We start from the raw sequence: 22,181 nt of genomic DNA, 5'->3' as shown, positions 1-22,181 counted from the left end.
AAGAGCGTTCTCAGACTACCTGGCCATGACAGTATGAGGCGTTAGGATGGGGCATATCTCACAGCGTTTCGTGTGAGTGAATCGGTACTGTAAATGTCGAAACCCGTGTCGCCTATGAGGATGAGTCTCGGACGGGCGATTGGGTAGGAAGTTGGGAACTGAGGGGGAAACGGAGAAGAGGGAAGGAAGGAAAGGGCGCATGGATGAGAAGGTTATTTAGACCGGGATCAAGAATCGTGGAGCACGCTGTTGTAAGTTTTCAATGAAAAGCATGGAGATTGACGTGGCCAGGTGTTACTTCATAATAGAGCGCTGGGTCCAATCTTCTCGATTAGCTGGCATCCTCCTGTTCAATATAGAGGACCGGTAGGGACGGAGAGAACCTAATCGAGTTCAAAGGCCAAGATCCTCAGTCCTCCACAATTCTAACTCTGTCAAGGCCACGAACGATGTCCTGGGTTGCTATTGAATCACTGCCCAGTCAGTTCCCAACCCGCCTTTCCGCTGATCGTAACTTTGACAACCCTTTGACTGCCCAGCCAACCAGGACCCGGCTTTCCCAAGACTCCAAATCACATACCAGCAGCATGGCCCCGATCTTCTAACGCCCTTCTGATGGTCATCAGCCGAATCGATGCTCGGTCCTCAACAAACTCCACCAGCTCTCACAAGGCCACCTCTCGAACCAGATCGACCCATCAGGCCCAGCTGCTTTCCATCCCTGTAGCCGTTTTCGTTTCCCCTTGCGAACGTGTCCCTACCTTTCCGAGGGTTTTCTGCTCCGCCCGTTACTTTCAGTTTGACCTTAGAATTCCCTGGGGTAGGTTTATCAAGCTTTCTGTCGCGACACATATCTGTGACTGGGGCTGATTTGGCTATCCCATCGCGCTTCGTCCCTTTTTCCGTCTGCTCCTGCAGGTAAGACTTCGATTTCGCCTCTAGCCAGCCTCCGGTGCTCTTCACTGTTGAGGCATTGTGCTGCGAAGATGCTTGGAGAGCCTGCGTCATGGTGCCATTCCTGAAAGACGAGATCGGCTTGCCGCCAACAAGGTCACTAGTGATGTAAGGTTTCTCCGTGTAAGAGTCATCCGGGATATCCGGTGGGTCTTCAGCACCATCCAATTCCAGATGAAAGCCTCGGTTGGCCTCACTTCTGCGCTTCCGCTTGCGGGGCCGCGATGGAGAAGCTTTGCCGTTGCGAGGAATTTGTACAGCTATTTCAGTGTTCCCACCATCCTCTATCAAGAGTTCGCTTGAATGAGCAACGCTCTTCTTCAGAATCGAGCGAAGTGGCGTAGTATGGCTGTAATCAGAAGAAGGTGAGGGCGTCCGTCTATGTGAAGTGCGTTGCGGTGTCTTCATTGCTGACGAAAGCGTATCCTTTTCCACTTCAGAGACTTTCGTTGGAGTTTCGCGCTGGAATTGGCTGAAGGTGACTGATTTTGGCGTGTTGTGCTGGGAAGATGATGGTGATCGGACAGGGATAGTCCATGATGGTCGTTTATCTGGACTGACAAATGGTTTTCGCGGTGGCATCTTGCTGACAGACGCAAAGATTGTTTTGTTGGTGCTCTGACTGCCAACGGTGTCCTTTAACGCCGAGTGAAACGGCTGGGCGTTGAGGTGAGGCTGTGAAGCAATGCGGCGGATTTTGACTTGAGTGGGCGGAAGCTGTCTTCGGACGACAAAGGGTCCTGGCTCCCTAGTTGAGCGGAGGATGGCATCGTCTTTCTCATCAGCTTTTTCGATCTTAATACGCTTGTAATCTTGTTTTTCAAGAAATGGATCGTCACCGCTGCTGGTGTCTTCACCATCTGCATCCTCTGAAGATTCGTCGCTGATGCTTTGACGTCCAGAACAGATGGAGTCAGAACGTTTCACCGCTGCGACGTCCTCTGGCGAAAACGAATTCGAACTGCCGGAAGATGTGCCACGATGACGATCCGGGGCTACAGCAATGGTGTCACTTTCATTGCCTGAATCTTCCGCGACACCATTGGAGCTCTGCTCTGTAGAAGACCGTGCCTCGCTCTCATCAGAAGTGAGAATTACATCCTGTTGCGCTTTCTTTCGCTTTACAGACCGGCCATGAGTCGTTCTTAGGATTGGCTTGTCTCCGGGTGCATCTTCAGATGTGTCAACGGTGATTGCGGTATCAGCTGTGCTACCAAGCTGCTGTTGCGTAGCGAGCCTCACTGTATGCTGGCGGTCCCTCTCTTGCTTCCTCTCGTGCACCTTCCTCAATTCTTTCTCCAATCTCACCAACCCTTGTGGTACATGCAGCCTTCCAAGTCTAATCTCGATCTCGAGAGCACGCTGTGCTGACTCAGTCTCAAAATGAAAATCGAGGCCGTAGTGGATCAACTGTGCCAGGTAGAAATCATATGGATGCGGAGGTGGCGGAGGTGGCTGGTGTGAGGAGATATTACCGGCGCGTGTCAGTCGAAGTTGGGGTATGAGTAGCGTTTTGAGATATGACACAGATGCACGAGGATGATATGCAGTTCGGGTGCCATTCGGAATGATGACAGTAAACACGCCGTCATGCCAGATAAAGCGCTCCGGTTGGGAAAAAGATTCCATAAGCCTCATTGCGAAAACCATGATGACAGCAGCCGTCAGAGGAGATTCAGTAAAGGTTGGACTTATAGTTAGAAAGTACTTGAGCTGAGGTGTCAGGTTGGGTGAAGACAAGTACAAAGCCTAGGCAAGGGCAAGCTGAAAGATTAGTTAAGAACTTTTGGCCATTCTTAACCAAATATCCATGGAGATTAGAAGCCACTTGAGGAATTGAATAGAATGTTTAGCCCTTGCTGCATTGTTGCATTGAGTGAAGGGCATAAGGAATGCTATTGTGACAAAGGAAAGACAATAAGAAACATTGTAGAGTTAAACATTGTTCAGATAGGGAAAATGTCAGAAAAACACTTCCGGTTGAGATTGTAAATATCTCAGTTGTTCCCCAGCCACAGTCAACATAATGTAGAAGGCTGGCGATACTGTCTTTATATATTGGTAGTACGCTTTTATTTACAGCGGCTTGTCAGGAGTTGTACAGCATTTCAAGCCCTTTCACGGAGTACCCAGCCACCTATTGGCCCCAGAAGAGAGTGGTGGTATCAATATCCGTCAAGCAAACTACCTGCATCTCAAAAAGAATTATGGCTCGTGGTACTCCGTAAATGGCTCCGTTTTTCAAGTCTGCATGTTCATCCTTATTCAACAAAGAAGGGAAACACTATGAGCAAAGAAGCCTCCTAGACAGCTATCTGTGCAGGTGAATGAAGTGCCAGTTTCAGGGTTGCGACCCCAAACCCTTCCAGAACCACAATGACCAGTTGCTATGCTCTCTCCGATTCTAGGCTTTTGAGCGGCTCATGTCCTTAAACTATGTCTAACATAGTGCTTGCAATTTAGTGCTCCTTCATAGAAGCCTTTGGGCCTTACTCTAACGCTGAGTTCTTGTCCTTTTCCCAATAGTACAAAGCAGGATCCGGATTCGGAGTCGCAGGTATTCTGTTCGGTACTTTGGTCACCCACATCTGAGATTCTGTCTCTCTGGTCTCGATTTCTGGCGCGGCGCAACGAAGGAAGCCAAGGATAGCAACGTGTGGGTTGTAGCAATCTTCCATATATCCTTTCCAGCGAAAGTCATCGAACACCATAACGCCATGTACATTGAGCATTCGCCAACAGACCACTGCATCATGCAATACATCGATGGCTACATGTGAGGCGTCGACATAGACAAAGTCAAAATGCGCAGACTCTTGCCTCAAGGCCAGTAAGGCGTTATCACTGCGTGCCTTCATCACGCGTAATTTGTTCACATGCTCGCATTTCGCCACGTTCGCTCGGAAACGGCTTTCAAGCGTACTCATGTTGTATTTCTGCGCATTCTCGGCGGCTTGATGTTCCATGCCACCCTCGAATGTGTCGATAACGGTCATTGTTGACTCGGCATGGTCCATAAGGTTGTCAAGGATCCATGTTGTCGAGGCGCCTTCGAAGGAGCCTACTTCCAAGACATGAAGCTTTTTCCCGCGAAGAGGCATAGTTAGCTTCTCCCACTCATCGCGAATCAACTCGAACCACCCTTGCTGAAATGTAAACCTGCTACGGTCTTGACGATCAGCTTGATGACTTGTTCCTGAAGTGGTGGTCATCCTCTGCGTAAGTCAAGAGTTTCTGAGATTGAACTGATCAACGACAGCAGCAATGAAAGGGTGAATTGTAAAGATTACGCACTTTCCTGGGCCCAGTTTTTAGAATTACATGCGGATCAAGGACAATTAAGCATATTTATGCCCTCTGCCGTTAGTCCTGCATCTTGTGGAACCCACCTTGCTCATCCAGAGACCAGAAAGCTAAAGAGACGCATAGGTCTTCGGTTTAGTCCTTGACAGAAATGACAGCTATTTTGTCAGATGAAGTCCGCATTGGGGCAGGATGGCCACTCATAATTTATGTGTATTAAGTATGCAAAGATTGTCGGCAAAAGAGATGGGAGGTTGAAAGGCTTAAACTAGTTCTAGATGGACTTCAAGAAGTTGTTCTCAGCACGCCAAGCTTTTGCTAAATTTTAGACCTCTAACCACCATTTCATCCGAATTGATTACAGAGCACAGCTGCACCTGCTTGAGCTGGCACACTGTTGAGCGCGATGGGATGGTGGTGGAGTTCAGGTACCTCGAAGGGGCCACCATCTGCACCTGCTGCTCTGTCAAATGCTGTAAATGATGACCTGCGCTCCTCACCACCATCGGCTCCTCAACTCGAAGCCACCCAAAAGCCTCAACCTAGCAAAGTCTTAACACGCGACGAGGAGAGCGAACAAGAATTAGCAAATTGGCTCAGGGAATTGGATTCCGAGTCTACACAAAATACATCCTCGAAGCAATCATCCAACGCAATAAAACGAAATCCCGACATCTCACCAGACTCGCTCTATCCAAGAGAAATCTCCTGCCGCTCCGCTTTTGACTACGCTTTCTTCTGCCAAACGTTCGGCGGGCAATTCGTCAATGTCTATCGCTACGGTACCTTCCGATCATGCTCGAACCACTGGCAGGATTTCTGGCTATGTATGCGCACAAGACAATGGGAGAAGGAAGACCGCGAGAAGGCGATTGCGGATCATTACAGGAAGAAGGCGATCAAATATAAGCAGGGCCCAAGCAGTGAGGATGTGTGGGAGATGAGGACTGAGCCAGTCAAAGATGCTTTTCAGGGTGATCTGGAGGCATTGGAAAGGGAGGTGGCGGAGTGGAGGAGGCAGAATCCTGGTGCGAAGGAGCCTTGGGAGCAATGAGGCAGAGATATGATCGAGGGCGGACTTCACGTGCTCTGAAGCGTAGTTCTAAGGATGCCTACTCGACTTGCGAGATCGATCGAGCAGGATATCCTGTCATTGTCCCTTGAGATCTGACGCATGCGAAGTATGGCAGCCCGCCACCCTGACAGTCCACTACGCCTCCGCTACACTGCCCTATTCGTATTGCAGATGGGTCCATTGGTACGTGAGGTGCTTGGACCATGGGCATTGTCCTCAGGCTTGACAACACAACCCGCTCCGTTTATCCAATTACTCCGGCAGTGGAATAGAAGGTCGGCTCCGCATTTGGAGACACGAAGAAATGCTCCAGTGCTCTCGGTACCGGAATGTGGAAAGGATGACATAGGAATAGTCTGGAGTGTTGATAAAACGGGAAGGTGTCTTGATTCGGTGTGAACTTCAACAACTATGAGGGCTGGCTTGAAGATCGTTCAAGCATTTTCGATGTGTTAGATCTCTACTCCCAATATTTGCAGATCACTTGAAGCAATCCTTGCCTTTGTTTGTTCTCAACCGTTCTCTCCTCAATCTTCTTGAACCCACAGCTTCCCGTGGACTGCGAGACGTGGGGTGTAGTCGGTAGCCCTGAGCTGTAAGTGCCGTGGCCGAATCGAACATACCAATCAGAGTATTACGGCTACAAGGGCGAGCCCTATTTAGACTGAGCCACCCAGCGGTCATCCCTCAAGACTGTGATAATCCAATCAAAGACAAGTGGAATTCCAACCTAATAGCTGGACTTGGATTTCATACCTAGAATTACGAGACTAACGCGTAGTATTGCGGTGCCATTGGAGTTACAAGCCAGTAGCAATTCTTCTATGATAGGAGCATATTTGACGACGAAAACAGTGAATTATGCGTTTTAGTTCTAGAGACAAGATCAATACCTAGAGATACTCCGTAAGCGGTGAAGTGTCATTACTTCCTGACTGTCTGGAGTAGTTCAGGTTGGGTAGATGGGAGAGCGCTTTTTGCAGTTTGTGTTTAGGTTATATATTTTATTATGAGACCTTACTTTCGCAATCGACCACAGGACATGGAATACAGGGCTTCCCGTTCGCTCAGCCGTACTTAAGCCATGTGCCGGCCGGTTAGTAGTTGGGTGGGTGACCACCAGCGAATACCGGCTGTTGATTGTTTTGTTCTTTTTTTCTATCCCTGCCTAAACGATCATTTGAATGGATGAAATTAATTAATTCTTGGAGTGCAAGCAGCCTAACCTCTCTCTTAGCCTTCGAAGGTTGGGTGTTTCGGGGGTGGGATTATGTGATTGGTTACCTCAGTAAGACTCGTCGAGTGCAGGGGATCTCTTGGCAGGGACAGTTTGAGACTCGACTCGGAGTGGATACGAAATCCTGTCACACTACGGAGTAATGTGTGTCTGACATCTCCATCCGGATTATGCCACCATTCTCCCTTGATGCTCATCTTTTAAGATCTTTCTTGCTGTTCCTCTGTTACCCATATCCGCTTTCGGTGTGAGCGCGGGTCGCTACAGAATTAATTCCATCTTTGACATTGCTCGACCTACAGAAGCATTCAACATTTGCACCTCATACCATAGCTTTTCCGGCGGTTATGGCATCTGTACGATTAGATCCTACGAGAAGGAAAAGTGTGCTGCGGGTGCTGTTCATATCCTTGCTCCTCGACCTTGTGAGACGACTTTGTACCTCTACAAATATCTGCTTACTTCTGCCAGATCTCATTCACCTTTATTCTCCCTCTCTTTCCATCTCTACTTTCATTCTATAGAAGTCTCGACACTCGGCCAACATCGCTGCTGAACAGAATAATACATTATCTCAATGCTTACAAACGGTCCTTTTCCATTCCCATCAACTCGAAATATGACATTGTCCTTCTCGGTGGTGCCCTTGGTTCTCTTTTCTCGCTCCTTCAAGCGATCGCATCTCCTATCATTGGTCGTGCGTCGGACAAGTATGGCCGGAGAACAGCCCTCCTTTGGAGTATGGTAGGCAACATCGCGAGTGTGGCGTTATGGTGTGCGGCGACGGACTTCCGAACGTTTCTGTTAAGCAGAGTCGTGGGTGGCCTGAGTGAAGGAAACGTCCAATTGGCCACGGCAATAGCAGCAGATGTCAGCGATGAAAGTCAGAGAGGCTCTACTATGGCCTTGGTGGGCGCATGTTTCAGCATAGCTTTCACATTTGGACCGGCGCTTGGAGCAGCTCTAGCCAACATTACCTTGGTCGCAGCCAACCCTTTCGCAACAGCGGCCAGCTTCTCCTTGCTTCTCATCTTGGTCGAAACTATATATCTATACCTCTATCTTCCCGAGACACGTCCACCGAAAACCGCTTCTACAATCTCCGATACAAAACAGAATGGCTCCACGGCCAAACATCCAATCCCTCCTCAATCACAAGGACGCCAAACAAACAACCCTATACTCCTAAACCTCACTCATTTCCTCTTTCTCTTACCTTTCTCGGGTCTCGAATTCTCCCTACCATTCCTCTTAACCACAACCCTTTACCCAGACCATCCCTCCCCTTCGAAGCTCAACGGCCGCCTCCTCGGTTTCATCGGTCTCATCGCCTCCATCCTCCAGGGCAGCATCGTGCGGCGCCTACCTCCTGTCTTTATTGTCCGAATCGGTATCTGCAGCTGTGCAGCTGCATTTTTCCTCTTAGCGCGTACAACATCTTCTACGGGCCTTTACAGTGCAGGTGCACTATTGGCAGTGACAAGCGCGACAGTTGTCACAGGTCTTAACAGCCTAGGCAGCTTTGAGGCGGCGGAGGCCGATAGAGGGAAGACGCTTGGTGAGCTGAGGAGCTGGGGTCAATTTGGACGGGCATTGGGGCCGGTGGTGTTTTGTAGTTTGTTCTGGTGGGCTGGCAGGCACGTTGCTTATACTATGGGTGGGTGTTGTATGCTGGTTGTTGCAGTTTTGGCTTTTGGTCTACTGAAGGCACCACCATCGTCACCATCAACAAAGGGCCAAGTAAAGAAGAAGGCAGAAAAAGCACTGTAAAAAACTGGTAAAAGAAAATACATGACGATATAAATCCTGATGAAGTACACGCAAAAATACAAAACGAGCTTCACAAGCGGCCAAGAACAGGATGGCGCAAAAACGAGAACACACAGGCGACGTGCCTTTGCATCACATGCTTTACTAGAACATGCCATGCTGGGAGGAGGAGGAGGAGGAGGAGGAGGAGGAGGAGGAGGAGGAGGAGGAGGAGGAGGAGGAGGAGGAGGAAGAAGAAGAAGAAATGCATCAAAAACTCCCAAGGGTCAAAGCCAAACCCAACAAATCTCAGAGTCGAAAAACAACTGCCAGAATGATCCCATCTCAGGGCGCCTTTCCCGCCACTACCCCAGGGAAGACGGCATGACCGATACTCGATCAAACAACCACTTCAATCCACGCATCCTCGATAATGTAAAGCGGCCTATGACCCGGTACGATAGACGGGTACTACCGGCTACTCAAACCACCCAAACCAACCCAACCCAACTCAAGAAGAGGATGTGGTGAATCCAATCACACAGGCCATCTGGACGGGAATTTCCTTTTCTAGGCTTAACAACCTACCTCCTTTTTCTTCATCTCCGTTTTCTTCGTCTTTACAAAGAAAAAAGAAAACGGAGCAAAGCAAAGCAGTATCTGGATCTGGCACACCAACCATATCCAATTTCAATCTCGCCACCACCAACAACAGCAGCACATTCTCCTCTCTCATCCCATTTCACGCAGTGAGGAGAAAAAAGTCATGCTCACAATTCCAGTTGGCAACAGCAACAGCAACAGCAACAGCAACAGCAACAGCAACAGCAACAGCAACAGCAACAGCAACAGCAACAGCAACAGCAACAGCAACAGCAACAGCAACAGCAACAGCAACAGCAACAGCAACAGCAACAGCAACAGCAACAGCAACAGCAACAGCAACAGCAACAGCAACAGCAACAGCAACAGCAACAGCAACAGCAACAGCAACAGCAACAGCAACAGCAACAGCAACAGCAACAGCAACAGCAACAGCAACAGCAACAGCAACAGCAACAGCAACAGCAACAGCAACAGCGCAACAGCAACAGCAACAGCAACAGCAGCAGGATCGAGACACTCTGTGCGTCCTACCACGGAAAATCTGTATACATCCAACATTGTTATAGTACCGAGTCCCGCCGTCCGTCCGTCCGTCCGTCCGTCCGTCCGTCCGTCCGTCACGTCATGTTATGCGTGTATGCCAGCATCACGGTAGTTACGTCCAAGCCAGTCAGTCCTTGACACAGACAGACCGACAAGAAGGAGGAAGAAGCATTCCGTAACAGATCATAACAACAACGCCATCCTACTGTTCAGTTCGCGTTTATGGTTATGAGCCAGGTTGTATGGAGTATGTATGATGGTTGTATGGCGAAATGATCATGGCGGATTTTGAATTGATCGTCTGCGGTCTGGGGGGGAAATTGAAACCCGTCGGTGTTGTATCCGGTGTGGCAACGAAAGGAAAGAGTTTGGGATGTATAGGATGTACGCTGGTAGTGTTGCGCAATATCAATATCAATATTGACAGTGCTGATCCGCAATCGCCACTATCAATCCATATAATTCTGCTCTCTCCCACTCACTCTCCTTCTCATTCCTACCCATTTTTCTCTACCACTCTATTTCTTGCAGTCCTTTTACCAGACAAGCTTACATCCAAACCCTTGCAGCATCACCTGTACACTGCGTCTTTTACAGCGTATTCTCCAGTGCAAGGACCTACCACAGCACGTTAGCACCCCTCTCCCAAACCTCATATCGTACGATCGAATTATCAACTCACCAATGCAGTCCTAGTAGGCAAATAAACCTGGGTAAAGTTCTTACGACCATTCCATGGCAAATCCGTCGTAAAAAACCTCGTCTCATGCGCATTCCTCTCAAACCCACCAAACTCCTTCGCATCCGTATCGATCACAATCCTATACACACCGGGCTGCTCCACTCCGACCCGGTAATCCGTGTAGGAGTTCGTGGGGTGGAAATTGAAGATCCAGAGTAGACCTGCACGCTCAAAGACGAGGACTTTGTCGGTTTCGTTCTTGAGGCTGATGTAGGCTTGCGGAGAGTGGAGCCAACCGTATTTCTCTTCGGTCCATTGCATTTTGCGGTCGAATTCGTTCAGGAATTTGTAACGCAACAGATCATCATCGGGGAGGTTGAATTGGCGGCGGGCGTACCAGTATGAATTGTCATTTCCGGCCCGCGGAAAATCGAGCCATTCTGGGTGGCCAAACTCATTTCCCTCGAAGTTGAGGTAGCCTTCCCCGCCTAGGCCGTGGGTGACGAGCCGGATTAGTTTGTGTAGTGAGAGGCCGCGTTCGATGACAGGGGTGAATTCTGTGGTGGTAGACATATGGGTGTACATTTCCTTATCGCAAAGCCACATCATCAGGGATTTATCTCCGACGAGGGCTTGGTCATGCGACTCGGCGTAGGCGATGGTCTTTTCACCGTGACGACGATTGGTTAGGGTGAAGGCGAGAGCACCCATGTCCCACTCGGCGTCAGATTTCTCTTTCAGCCATTTGATGTACATATCCGGAATGGCCATGGCGAGACGATAGTCGAAACCTATGCCACCTAATGAGAGGGCGAGGCAGAGCGCGGGCATACCACTGACGTCTTCGGCAATTGTGATACATTCGGGATAGAGATTATGTAGCATCTCGTTAGCGAGCATGAGATAGACGACACCGTCCTCGTCAACGCCAGGGCCAAAGTACTCGTGGTAACCGCCCGAAAAGCCGGTCCCGATGCCGTGATGAGTGTAGAGCATTGAGGTTACACCATCGAATCGGAAACCGTCAAACTGATACTCATCCATCCAGAAACGGAGATTTGACAACAAAAATCTGAGAACTTCGTGATGGCTGTAGTTGAATAATCGAGAATCCCATAACTCATGCCGTCCCTTTGCACCTTCGTGAAAGTACAAGTGATCTGAGCCATCAAACATATTAAGTCCGTCGAGAGTGTTCTTGCTTGCATGGGAATGAACCACGTCGAGTAGTACAGTGATACCCATACTGTGAGCGGTGTCTATCAGCTCTTTCAGATCATCAGGAGTGCCGTATCTGGAAGAAGCAGCGAAAAACGAATTGATTTGATAGCCAAAGGAGGCATAATAGGCGTGTTCCATGATGGCCATCAATTGTATGACGTTGTAGCCTAGGTTTTGTATTCGTGGAAGCATATTCTTGGTGAAGTCTTTGTACGATGCAATTTTGAGGTCCGGAGAAGAAATTCCCACGTGTGCCTCGTAGATGCGTACGCTGGCAGGCTTCTTTGGTCGAGGGTGCTTGAACACATATCTCTCATTCTTTGGAGGATTCCAGAGAACAGCATCGTAGACAGGGGAGACTTCAAGGTTCTGCATGACCCTCGTGATCCATGCCGGAACTCTCTCAATGCGCTCTCCACCTGGAATCACCATTGAGATCTTCACTTTTGAATTGTGTGGAATGACAGGTACTCCGTCTTTTGCAGGTAAAGTGACTGACCAGACCCCAAAGTCGTCCCTTTGCATGGGTGTAGCATCCCTATCCCAATTATTGAAGTCTCCTATCAAAAATGCCTTTTCAGCGTTCGGTGCCCATTCTCGGTAGGTGATGTCTCCGTTATCGGCAAAGGTGAAGCCATATTTCTCAAAACCTCTAGAGAACTTCTCCAACCCACCTTCTGTCTTGTCGATAGTTTTTATCCAACCCTGAGCTTTGCTAAATCTGTGTTTGAGGGCGTCTTTGAATGGGGAGAGCCAGGGGTCAAGCTGCACGACACCTGAATGCAAATACATCAGCAGTGGAGTGATGAATATGACCAAGGGCAATACCTGTGCCGTCAGGGGCAACCTTGTCACTAGCAGGATCAGCAAAGACTGAGTTTTCCGATTCTTGATTGAGCGACATGGTGAAGAAACAGCTTTCAATACGGGAGAAATGACAGCGGATGAAGCAGTAGGCCCTGGTGGGCTTTGATTGAGGCTCAATGTGTAGTAACTAGGAACGTGGAAGGGCTAATGGATCTCTGACAGACTTCACTAGCCCAAAAAACCTAAATGAATGAAATATCTGTTAAGATAACCCATGCCTGGAGTCTTGCTTAGTGAAAGTACGTGGAAGATGTGTGTACAGCTCTCAACTGGACCCTTCTAAACTCCCAATTGACCCTGCGGAGCGACATCATTCTTGGTGGGGAAGCAGCTCCAAATTTTAGTTAAGCTCCACTCCACTTTCTCTTCAAAACCCACCAATGCTAGGTAGAAAAACAAACCGATGCTAGCATTCCTAGGATCTCAGATTATAAGAACATGTGCTCCAGCTAGATACTGGCTCATGTGTCCCAGGAGTAAGACTTTATGCATGTAAGGCTTTCATGGGACAGTACCCTATTTTGTGTTTGGAGGAGATTCAGCAACTCTCTCCCTCTAAAGAACGTCGAGTGCAGCGGAGCATGGTCCAAGGAGAGTGTCGCTTACACCCGAATCTACCTTGCCTCGCAGGGTCATTTCTCTGCTGGGTACAGTATGAGAACAGTACTCGTACTGTAGAATCTACATAGTAGTACTGTAACTTACTACGTAGTCTAGATGCTGGTGCGCTGCCTCTTCCGGTTTAGCCCCGCCCGATCGGGGAACGCACCCTCTCGCCGCTTGGCCCGGGTATAAAGAGCCCGCTGCTCCTCATCCTCCGTCGTCCCTTCTTTTCTGTCTGCTACTCCTTCCCCCTCTCGCTTCCCTCGCGGATGGCCTTCCCTTTCTGCCTGCTGCGCTACCGCCTCAGCCCTTGTAATAATAAAAATGCTGTATTACTGGCTATGTCACTCAATAATAGTACAGCAGCATCTAAAAACAGTCTCAAAACATAGTTAGCAACATACAAGAGATAATTAGTGTATTAGGTTACCTAAGAATATCCTGTGTCTAATTAGAAGTTGCTTAAACATTAGAGTCTGCCTTAGTAGTAGATTCTGATAGGGGCTACATAAGATCCTGTCATCATCCTAGGAACTGCATCTGCGTTCCCAGGATTCGTAACATTTGATCCTATGAACAACTCTTACGTTCCGAGGCACACGAAAAGTATGGACCGAGGATTATCTAGGAACTACATACACGTTCCCAAGATTCATGGTATTTCATAGCCGTGCATGACTTTTTCGGGGGTGGGGAGGACCATTTTTCTGTCGCTTTATAAGGCGACAGGTAATCCACATCCCTAAGTAGTAAATAACCCTCCAAACTCCCTAGGGGTGAAAAGGAAGCAGGTACCTCGGGCTTGGCTCTTTATTCTTCATCATCAAATATGACGGTTCCCTTTTGCATCGTGCGAATCGAATGTGCGGATATATATAGACCCTGGAACCTCGAGAAAGGTTACACTGTAATAAAGATGGGGGGATACGCGCTGATATTAATATGATAGTTATTAGTCAAAATTGGACTAAGGGACTTTTCCTGCTGCTAATGTCCTTACTAGTAATCTCTAATTGATTTTGCTGATTGGCATGAAAGCCTGTGTATAAAGACGACATGCACTAGTCACAGCAACGCCAAATCTGACAAGTTCCACGTGATTTGCTTTCTTCTCGCAGCAGGTGTCATGTCCGCATGCGCCCTCGTATTCAGGCCACACTACCGTATCTCTTTACCTTAGTTAACTTTTTTTGGAGTGTCTACTGCCTGATTTGTTCTGTGCAGATAAGTCTGACGATGCCCGTGTTGAACTATGCGTCTTTTGCAGATTGATGAGAACAGCGAGTTCAGCCTGACCGATGACCTGATCAACAATATTCCACCTTATGCTATCCTTTCACATACATGGGGAGAAGACCATGAAGAAGTCAGCTTTATAGACCTGACTAGAGGCCCGAGGAGGACAAAAGCTGGATACAAGAAGCTTCGCTTCTGTGCAAAGCAGGCTGCACGTGATAGCCTACAATACTTTTGGGTGGATACATGCTGCATCAACAAAGAGAACAATACTGAGCTTTCAGAAGCCATCACTTCGATGTATCGTTGGTATAGCAGAGCGGCGAAATGCTATGTATACCTTTCAGACGTTTCGATTGTCGACGATAACCTGGTCAGTCCGTCTTTACAGCCATGGGAGTCCGCCTTTCGCAACAGCCGGTGGTTTACGCGGGGCTGGACGCTCCAAGAGCTTCTCGCTCCGCCTTTAGTCGAGTTCTTTTGCTCAAAGGGTACTCGACTTGGTGACAAGAGGTCTTTAGAGCAGCAAATTCACGAGATCACCAGGATCCCGGTTCAGGCTCTTCAAGGCGCTCCTTTAGCCAAATTTGATATTAACGAACGAATGTCATAGGCCAAAATGCGTCAGACCAAGCGCGGTGAAGATAAGGCGTATTCTCTATTAGGTCTTTTTGACGTCAGCATGCCACTCATATATGGGGAGGGCGACGAGAAGGCTTTCCGGAGGCTACAAAAAGAAATCCGTGGTAGTAAGCATCGTATTCAAGCTTGCTTAGTCAACAGGCTATGACAATATAGGGCTACTTGCTAAACAATAGGAACAGCCAGTTCTCTAGATCGCTTACCGTATGCTATCGAAGCGCCCTTTAACTCATTTACGAGACAACACGAACCCGCCTGCTTAGATAATACGCGTGTTGACCTTTTGAACGATATATACGTTTGGGCAGACGGAAGAGACGAGCGATGCATTTTCTGGCTGAACGGCATGGCTGGCACGGGCAAGTCAACAATTGCACGCACAGTTGCCCGTAGGTACTATGAGCAGCAGCGTTTTGCAGCCAGCTTTTTCTTCTCAAAAGGCGGCGGTGACATCGGCCATGCGAGACTGCTTATCACCAGCATTGCTATGCAGATCACACAGAATATACCTGCATCCCGTCGGTATATCTGTGAGGCTATTGCAGAGCGTAATGATATTGTAACCCAGTCTCTCCGCGATCAGTGGCAACAGCTCGTCCTGCGTCCGCTGTCGAAACTAGGCGAAAAGGGTAACCAGTCCGCGTATGTTCTTGTGATTGACGCTCTTGATGAATGTGATAATGAGAACAACATCCGTATCATCATACACCTTCTAGCTGAAGCTCGATCGTTGAAGACGACCCGACTACGAATCTTCCTGACTAGCCGACCGGAGATTCCCATTCGAAATGGATTTTGCCAGATGGCAGACGTAGAGCATCGAGACTTTCTACTTCACGACATATCACCATCAATCGTCGACCATGACCTTTCCATCTTCTTTGAATACAATCTCAAGCTCATTGGACAAGAACAATCTCTAGATGCTTGTTGGCCGGGCGAAGAGATTATTAAGCGTCTGATTCAAACTGCTAGAGGTCTCTTTATCTGGGCCGCAACCGCTTGCCGATTTATTCATGAAGGGAAACGATTTGCAGCCAGAAGACTTGATACGATCCTTTCGGGCATTAACAGCGCCTCGATAGCACCGGAGAAGCATCTAGATGAGATCTACACGACTGTGTTGCAACAATCCATTATTGTAGAATTCACTAAGGAGGAGAAAGAAGAAGTACATCGTGCACTAAGAAAAGCTCTTGGCAGTATCGTTGTTTTACTATCCCCGCTCTCTACATCATCTCTATATAAGCTACTTAGTGTTAAAAAAGAAGACCTAGACTAGACGCTAAACGAGTTGCACTCCGTTATCGACATTCCGAAAGACCGATTTCAGCCACTTCGTCTTCATCATCCCTCGTTTAGGGACTATCTACTCAGCAAGAGCCGGTGTCAAGACCCAAACTTCTGGGTGAATGAGAAGCAGGCGCATCAAGTATTAGCAGAAAACTGTTTACGGCTTATGTCAACATCACTGAAGCAAGATATCTGTGGGCTTAATGCTCCCGGCAAGCTTGTGGCTGAGGTTGCGAGAAGCCGGATTGATCGCCATCTTCCTCCTGAAGTCCAGTACAGCTGTCTTTACTGGATGGAGCATATTCAGAAGAGCAGTGCTCAGCTTTGTGACAATGACCAAGTGCATCACTTCCTACAGAAGCACCTTCTTCATTGGCTTGAGGCGCTTGGCTGGATAGGCAAGATATCAGAAGGTATTTACGCTATTATAGCTTTAGAGTCGTTTGTTGCTGTAAGTATCTCTAGCACAGTATATACTTTTGCTAACACTCAGTTAGTCAGATAATTGTCCTAATCTTTCGAATTTTATTTATGACGCAAAGCGATTTGTTCTTTCTAACCGATCATCTATCGAGCAGGCTCCAATTCAGACTTACTGCAGTGCCCTCATATTCGCACCAACAACAAGTATGGTCAGAAAGCAGTTTGCAGACTGCATTCCTAAGTGGATAAAAACATTGCCAAGGGTGGAGGAGAGTTGGAATATCATACTACAGACGCTAGAGGGCCATTCAGGCTCAGTTGGCACTATAGCCTTCTCACCGGACGGCAAGATACTGGCGTCAGGGTCAAGCGACGAGACAGTCCAGCTATGGGATGCCAGGTCAGGCGCAGCACTGCAAAAGTTAAGCCATTTAGGCTCAGTCTCCGCTGTAGCCTTCTCGCCAAATGGTAGGACGTTAGCATCAGGGTCAAAGGACACAACGATCAAGCTATGGGACCCTGCGTCAGGCGTAGTACTGCAGACGCTAGAGGGCCATTTGGAATCAGTTCTCACTGTGGCCTTCTTGCCACCGGATGGTGAGACGTTAGTGTCAGGGTCAAGGGATGGAACAGTTAAGCTGTGGGACGCTGGATCAGGCGTATTGCTGCAGACGCTGAGCTATCCAGATCGGGTCTCTGCTATGGCTTTCTCGCTAGACGGTAAGATGCTAGCATTTGGGTTAGAGGAGCACAATAGGGTCCAGCTATGGGACATCAGATCAGGCACAACACTAACACTAAGCCATTCATGGCGAGTCTCTGTTATAGCCTTCTCACCAGACAGCAAGACGCTAGCATCAGTGTCGTTGGATGGTATTAAGCTATGGGATGTCAGGTCAGGTGTAGCGCTGCAGATGCTAGAGAGCTATTCAGAAGATGGTCTTACTATAGCCTTCTCGCCAGACGGTAAGACGCTAGCGTCAGGATGGGAGGACAGGACCATTGAGCTATGGGACACTGAGTCGGGTGTAAAGCTGCAGACGCTACAGGGCTATTCAAATGCAGTCTCTGCTCTAGCTTTCTCACCGGACGGTAAGATACTGGCGCTAGGGTCATGGGATAAAACGGTTAAGCTGTGGGACGCTAAATTCAATGCAGCATTACAGACGCTAGAGGGCCATTCAGAAGAGGTTAATGCTATAGCCTTCTCGCCAGATGGTAAGATGCTAGCGTCAGGGTCAACAGACTGCGCAATCAAGCTATGGGATACTAATTCAGGCGCAGTGCTACAGACGCTAGGTGGCCCTGAGAGCGCAGTTCTTGCTGTGGCCTTCTCACCGGATGGTAAGACGCTGGCGTCAGGCTTAGGGGGCCATACAGAGTTCAAGCTATGGGATATTAAGTCAGGCGCAGAGCTACAGACGCTAAAGGGCCATTCATCTATAGTCTCTGCTGTAACCTTCTCGCCAGACAGCAAGATATTAGCGTCAGGGTCATGGGACACAACAGTCAAGCTATGGGACGCCAAATTAGGTGTAACGCTACAGACGCTAGAGGGCCATTTGGAGCAGATTAATGCTATAGCATTCTCATCGGATGGTAAGACGCTAGCATTAGGGTCAGAGGACGGGATAATTGAGCTATGGGATGCAACGTCAGGCGCAGTACTACAGACGTTCGACATTGACTATACTGCTTCCTTTATCTCTTTCAACAGTACTTCCCTTCTGACTGATAGGGCTCTTTTACCGTCGCAAATTTTATCTTCTGTTTTTGCTAAGGATGAGTGGTTGAGTCTTTGTACAGACCGCATTCTTTGGCTTCCTACCGACCGTCGGGCAACCTGTGTTACTGTTTTTGGGAACGTTGTTGGTCTTGGCCATAAATTTGGCAGAGTCACGTTTATGGCTTTCGATGTTTGAGACTTACTTCAATCTCCTTCCCACCCACCTCCTCTAGTGATGAGGTCTCTTTATACTCTAGAAGTACAGAAACGAGAATGGTGGCAGATGATGAGTAATTTTCAATTAGAATGACAATAAGTAATGATTGATTAGAAATGGAACGATTGATATTACCAGTCAGAACCTTTTTCTAATGGTCAATAGTGATCGCGTGATCTAATTGTAAGGACGCATGTAACACTAAAATCCTGACTATGAGACCATTGTGACGGTGTTGAGATTTGGTATATAAGTAGTTGGTAGTAGAAAGCTGGATAGCTTTTGTTGAACTGTTTGAGCGCGGTTTGACCATGCGTTTCATATACGTTTTGTTACAGATCTGATACGCGTTTCGCATGAGATCCGCATGTGTTTTTGGTATCTGCGTTTCACGCTACGCAGCATCTGTACGTATAAATACGTGCTCTTCGCACTCATTTAGATAGAACAACTTGCTATTTCCACACTGATCCGTCGATTAGTCAGCAACGTTCCACAGCTTTCTACTTTGTGCCTTTTGGCCTGAGGGTGGCGCAGCGGCAAAACCAACATCTGCAGCTCTGTTCCAACAGTAATGAATTATGTAGATTAGTCAAGAAGCTGGTAGAACAACATCAAAGACTATTGGCAGTGCTGTGGCTAGACCATGTCTTTACAAACTACTTTTCCTTGTTGAACTATATGGGTTTAATACCTGGTCTTTTAGAAGTATCTTTCTATGCAATGGAAATTCTTTGAAATCACAAATAATTCACTATGCTTAGTTATATCTTTAATCGAACACCGAACTGATATAATATGCTCCATTTTTGCAACATAGGCGATATTATATGGGAGATAAAGAACGGGAACAGCAAGAAATCTTCCTTAGTCTAACATTGACTAATGACCATCGCTCATGTATCATCATTACGAATTCCTCCTTCTGTGTTTTGGTGTGGCTCTTTTTCGACGAGGCAGAGTCTACATATACGTCCGCACATTCGCTTCGCAATGTTTAGAAGGAAATCATCATTTTTGGTGGTGAAGAATAAGGGGCCAAGCTCTAGGTACCTGTTCTACTTTTACTACGCAGGGATTTTGAAGGGTTGTTCACTACATCGGGATTTGGATTAAGCGGTATCCTGAAATGGCAGATGTAGTCAAAAAAATGGGTGGTAAGACCAATACTTTCTGTGGCGCTTCCAAGGTCAAAACCATCGCCCACTTACATACCGTAGTACTAGGATCGGTGGTGGGGAAAGCCGTTGGGGGGCTTCTCCTTGGCATCAACTCCGCTCGCCAAGTCGCTATCCATCCAGTATCCGGATATCATTTCATTATCGATCCACTTGTAGCTACAGCATTGCTTGCATCAACCTAAGTAGCCAGGTAGTCAAGCGAGGGTCGATGTAGTGATGCTCAAGCCTGCTCCACATCATCGATGTTGGCGCAAGCGTCCTGGATGAAACCTTTGTGCTTTCTCTGTCCATCCCTCCATCCTGCCATGGCCTCGGTAGCGACCATCAATATACCTCAGCATGTCAGATTATCCTACATTGCATTAGCCAGGCGGAGCTTCTCATCAACCTCCGCACAACATTCTTCCTCTCAGTTCCACCGATCCGACTTTGCCAATCAGCCCTTCACCGGCGCCTATGAGACTGGACTGCCCACCAGTGGTCCGCTGGGGGGCGCCTCGATCCATGGCGCCCCTCGGCTCACTCCCAAAATGTTGAAGCAGCATCTCGATCAGTTTGTGGTAGGCCAGGATCGGGCCAAGAAAATCTTGAGTGTGGCAGTGTACAATCATTACCAGAGGATACAAGAGATACAACGGCAGGAAGAGGAGGCGGAAGAGTTGATAGCACAGAGAGAACGGAGAGAGCGGCATCCGGTAGAGGGTCTGTCGATGTCAATCACATCAAAATGGTGCATAGCAAATGCTGACCTCCACCACAGACGAATTCCCGGGTCAGCAGCCGACCATACGTCTGGGAGGCCCTCCTACAAGGGAGTTTGAAGGGAGAATGCATTCCCCTCCACTGCTGGACATGACGCCGCTGACCATTGAGAAATCAAATGTAATGCTGCTTGGACCGTCTGGTGTTGGGAAGACGTTGATGGCCAAGACACTGGCTCGAGTCTTGTCTGTGCCCTTCTCCATGTCGGACTGCACTCCATTCACCCAAGCTGGATATATTGGCGAAGATGCAGAAGTGTGCGTCCATCGGTTGCTGGCAGCTGCCAACTACGACGTTTCCCGAGCCGAGAGAGGCATCATATGCCTTGATGAGATTGACAAGATTGCGACCGCCAAAGTCAGTCATGGCAAGGACGTGTCGGGCGAGGGTGTTCAACAAGCACTGCTCAAGATCATCGAAGGTACCACAATCCAGATTCAGGCCAAACCAGAGCGGAATGCTCCACGAGCTGGCGGACAATCAAGTACATACCTCACGCACAGTACCCTGGCCGGCAGCGGCTATACCTCACCATCAAACACATCCTCCACCCAACCTTCAAAAGGCGAAGTCTACAACGTCCGCACCGACAACATTCTCTTCATCTTCAGTGGAGCATTTATAGGTCTACAGAAAGTAGTCATGGACCGGCTGTCCAAAGGCAGCATCGGTTTCGGCGCACCCGTCCGCTCCTCCTCGTCTCTCTTCTACTCGCCATCCTCCTCCTCGTCATCCAAACCAAATTCCCACAACGAGCCCATCCCCATCCTTCCCGGTTCCGAGGAGGAAGCACTCTACAAAAAGCACCTTCCCTTCTTCACCCCCACCCAACCACCCCAAGACCAAGATTCCTCTTCCGACCCAACCCTTCCCGTACCAGAACCCACCTACTTCAACCCCCTCGACCTCCTCACCCCGACCGACCTCCAAACCTACGGCCTAATACCCGAACTCATCGGCCGAATCCCAACCACCGCCGCCCTCTCCTCTCTCACCCACAGTCTACTTCTCCGTATCCTAACCGAGCCCCGCTCATCCCTGACCGCGCAATACTCCACCCTTTTCTCCCTGTCATCTATTGAACTCCGCTTCACTACCCCAGCCTTACACGTCATCGCCTCCAACGCGCTGGTCATGGGCACCGGCGCCCGCGCCCTCCGCACGGAAATGGAAGCCATCCTCGGCGACGCCATGTTCGAGGCCCCCGGCAGTTCAGTCAAGTACGTGCTTGTGACGGAGAAAGTGGCGAGACGGGAAGAAGGGGCGGTGTATTTCGGGAGGGGCCAGGGCGGGAGGGTTCGAAGGGGATTGGGAGGAGAAGGTGAGATTGAAGCGGGAGGGGAGGAGGAAAGAAAGGAGGAGAGGTGGAGATGGGAGTGGGGGTATAGGTAGTTTTGAGGAGTGGAGGGTCAAAGCTGCTGCTGCTGCTGCTGCTGGGGCAGGGTGAGGCTGGTTGTTTGTGTATCCTTTTTTTGAGCAATCCAATCTAATCCAATCCAATCCAGGAAAGAAAAGCAGCGCAGATAGCTAGCTGGACGACGACCATCACTTTCACGGGCCAAAACTTTCATGCCCCTTCCCTCCCAGCGGGCAGATAACTAAAGGACAGGATAGGACAATACAGTAAGTACATAAATAGCGGATACTGCACTGTACGGTACGATCCGATTTAATGGTCAAATGAACATGAACGATGGCCGCATTTCCCTTTTTCCGGGAATCCGTACTCTGTATGACAGGCCAGGCCAGGCCAGGATGGCATAGCATAGCACAGCAACAGCAACAGCACAGTACGGAGTAAATAAATGGTCATGGTATCAGTAGCCCTGCCGGCCGACATGACATGGTGACTATATGCTTA

General features: G+C 48.7%; 8 protein-coding genes across 8 annotated transcripts; 5 read left to right on the top strand and 3 right to left on the bottom strand.

The window, feature by feature from the left end:
• Positions 1 to 645: 645 nt before the first annotated feature.
• Positions 646 to 2,604, bottom strand: EPUS_03835 (uncharacterized protein; the record flags this gene model as incomplete). Its single annotated transcript, XM_007802141.1, has 1 exon — positions 646 to 2,604. One exon carries the CDS (start codon positions 2,602 to 2,604, stop codon positions 646 to 648), a length of 1,959 nt encoding a protein of 652 aa, XP_007800332.1.
• An 839-nt stretch (positions 2,605 to 3,443) lies between these two features.
• On the bottom strand, positions 3,444 to 4,055 carry EPUS_03834 (uncharacterized protein; the record flags this gene model as incomplete). The annotated part of the gene is made up of 1 exon (XM_007802140.1): positions 3,444 to 4,055. The coding sequence occupies one exon, from the start codon at positions 4,053 to 4,055 to the stop codon at positions 3,444 to 3,446; it is 612 nt and encodes a 203-aa protein (XP_007800331.1).
• Positions 4,056 to 4,663: 608 nt separating this feature from the next.
• On the top strand, positions 4,664 to 5,311 carry EPUS_03833 (uncharacterized protein; the record flags this gene model as incomplete). Its single annotated transcript, XM_007802139.1, has 1 exon — positions 4,664 to 5,311. One exon carries the CDS (start codon positions 4,664 to 4,666, stop codon positions 5,309 to 5,311), a length of 648 nt encoding a protein of 215 aa, XP_007800330.1.
• A 1,605-nt stretch (positions 5,312 to 6,916) lies between these two features.
• On the top strand, positions 6,917 to 8,339 carry EPUS_03832 (uncharacterized protein; the record flags this gene model as incomplete). Its single annotated transcript, XM_007802138.1, has 2 exons — positions 6,917 to 6,994; positions 7,041 to 8,339. The coding sequence occupies 2 exons, from the start codon at positions 6,917 to 6,919 to the stop codon at positions 8,337 to 8,339; spliced, it is 1,377 nt and encodes a 458-aa protein (XP_007800329.1).
• A 151-nt stretch (positions 8,340 to 8,490) lies between these two features.
• Positions 8,491 to 9,605, top strand: EPUS_03831 (uncharacterized protein; the record flags this gene model as incomplete). Its single annotated transcript, XM_007802137.1, has 3 exons — positions 8,491 to 8,604; positions 8,652 to 8,773; positions 9,101 to 9,605. The coding sequence occupies 3 exons, from the start codon at positions 8,491 to 8,493 to the stop codon at positions 9,603 to 9,605; spliced, it is 741 nt and encodes a 246-aa protein (XP_007800328.1).
• A 453-nt stretch (positions 9,606 to 10,058) lies between these two features.
• EPUS_03830 (1,4-alpha-glucan-branching enzyme) lies at positions 10,059 to 12,274 on the bottom strand (the record flags this gene model as incomplete). The annotated part of the gene is made up of 3 exons (XM_007802136.1): positions 10,059 to 10,085; positions 10,150 to 12,146; positions 12,199 to 12,274. The coding sequence occupies 3 exons, from the start codon at positions 12,272 to 12,274 to the stop codon at positions 10,059 to 10,061; spliced, it is 2,100 nt and encodes a 699-aa protein (XP_007800327.1).
• Positions 12,275 to 14,092: 1,818 nt separating this feature from the next.
• Positions 14,093 to 18,356, top strand: EPUS_03829 (uncharacterized protein; the record flags this gene model as incomplete). The annotated part of the gene is made up of 5 exons (XM_007802135.1): positions 14,093 to 14,629; positions 14,690 to 14,825; positions 14,895 to 15,889; positions 16,001 to 16,462; positions 16,509 to 18,356. 5 exons carry the CDS (start codon positions 14,093 to 14,095, stop codon positions 18,354 to 18,356), a joined length of 3,978 nt encoding a protein of 1,325 aa, XP_007800326.1.
• A 1,507-nt stretch (positions 18,357 to 19,863) lies between these two features.
• Positions 19,864 to 21,712, top strand: EPUS_03828 (uncharacterized protein; the record flags this gene model as incomplete). The annotated part of the gene is made up of 2 exons (XM_007802134.1): positions 19,864 to 20,260; positions 20,319 to 21,712. The coding sequence occupies 2 exons, from the start codon at positions 19,864 to 19,866 to the stop codon at positions 21,710 to 21,712; spliced, it is 1,791 nt and encodes a 596-aa protein (XP_007800325.1).
• Between the last annotated feature and the right edge of the window lie 469 nt (positions 21,713 to 22,181).

This window comes from Endocarpon pusillum, assembly GCF_000464535.1.
Source record: "Endocarpon pusillum Z07020 unplaced genomic scaffold scaffold1533, whole genome shotgun sequence".
Lineage (NCBI taxonomy): Eukaryota > Fungi > Ascomycota > Eurotiomycetes > Verrucariales > Verrucariaceae > Endocarpon > Endocarpon pusillum.
Note: the sequence above shows the minus strand (reverse complement) of the source record. Positions and strands in the feature narration are given on the sequence as shown.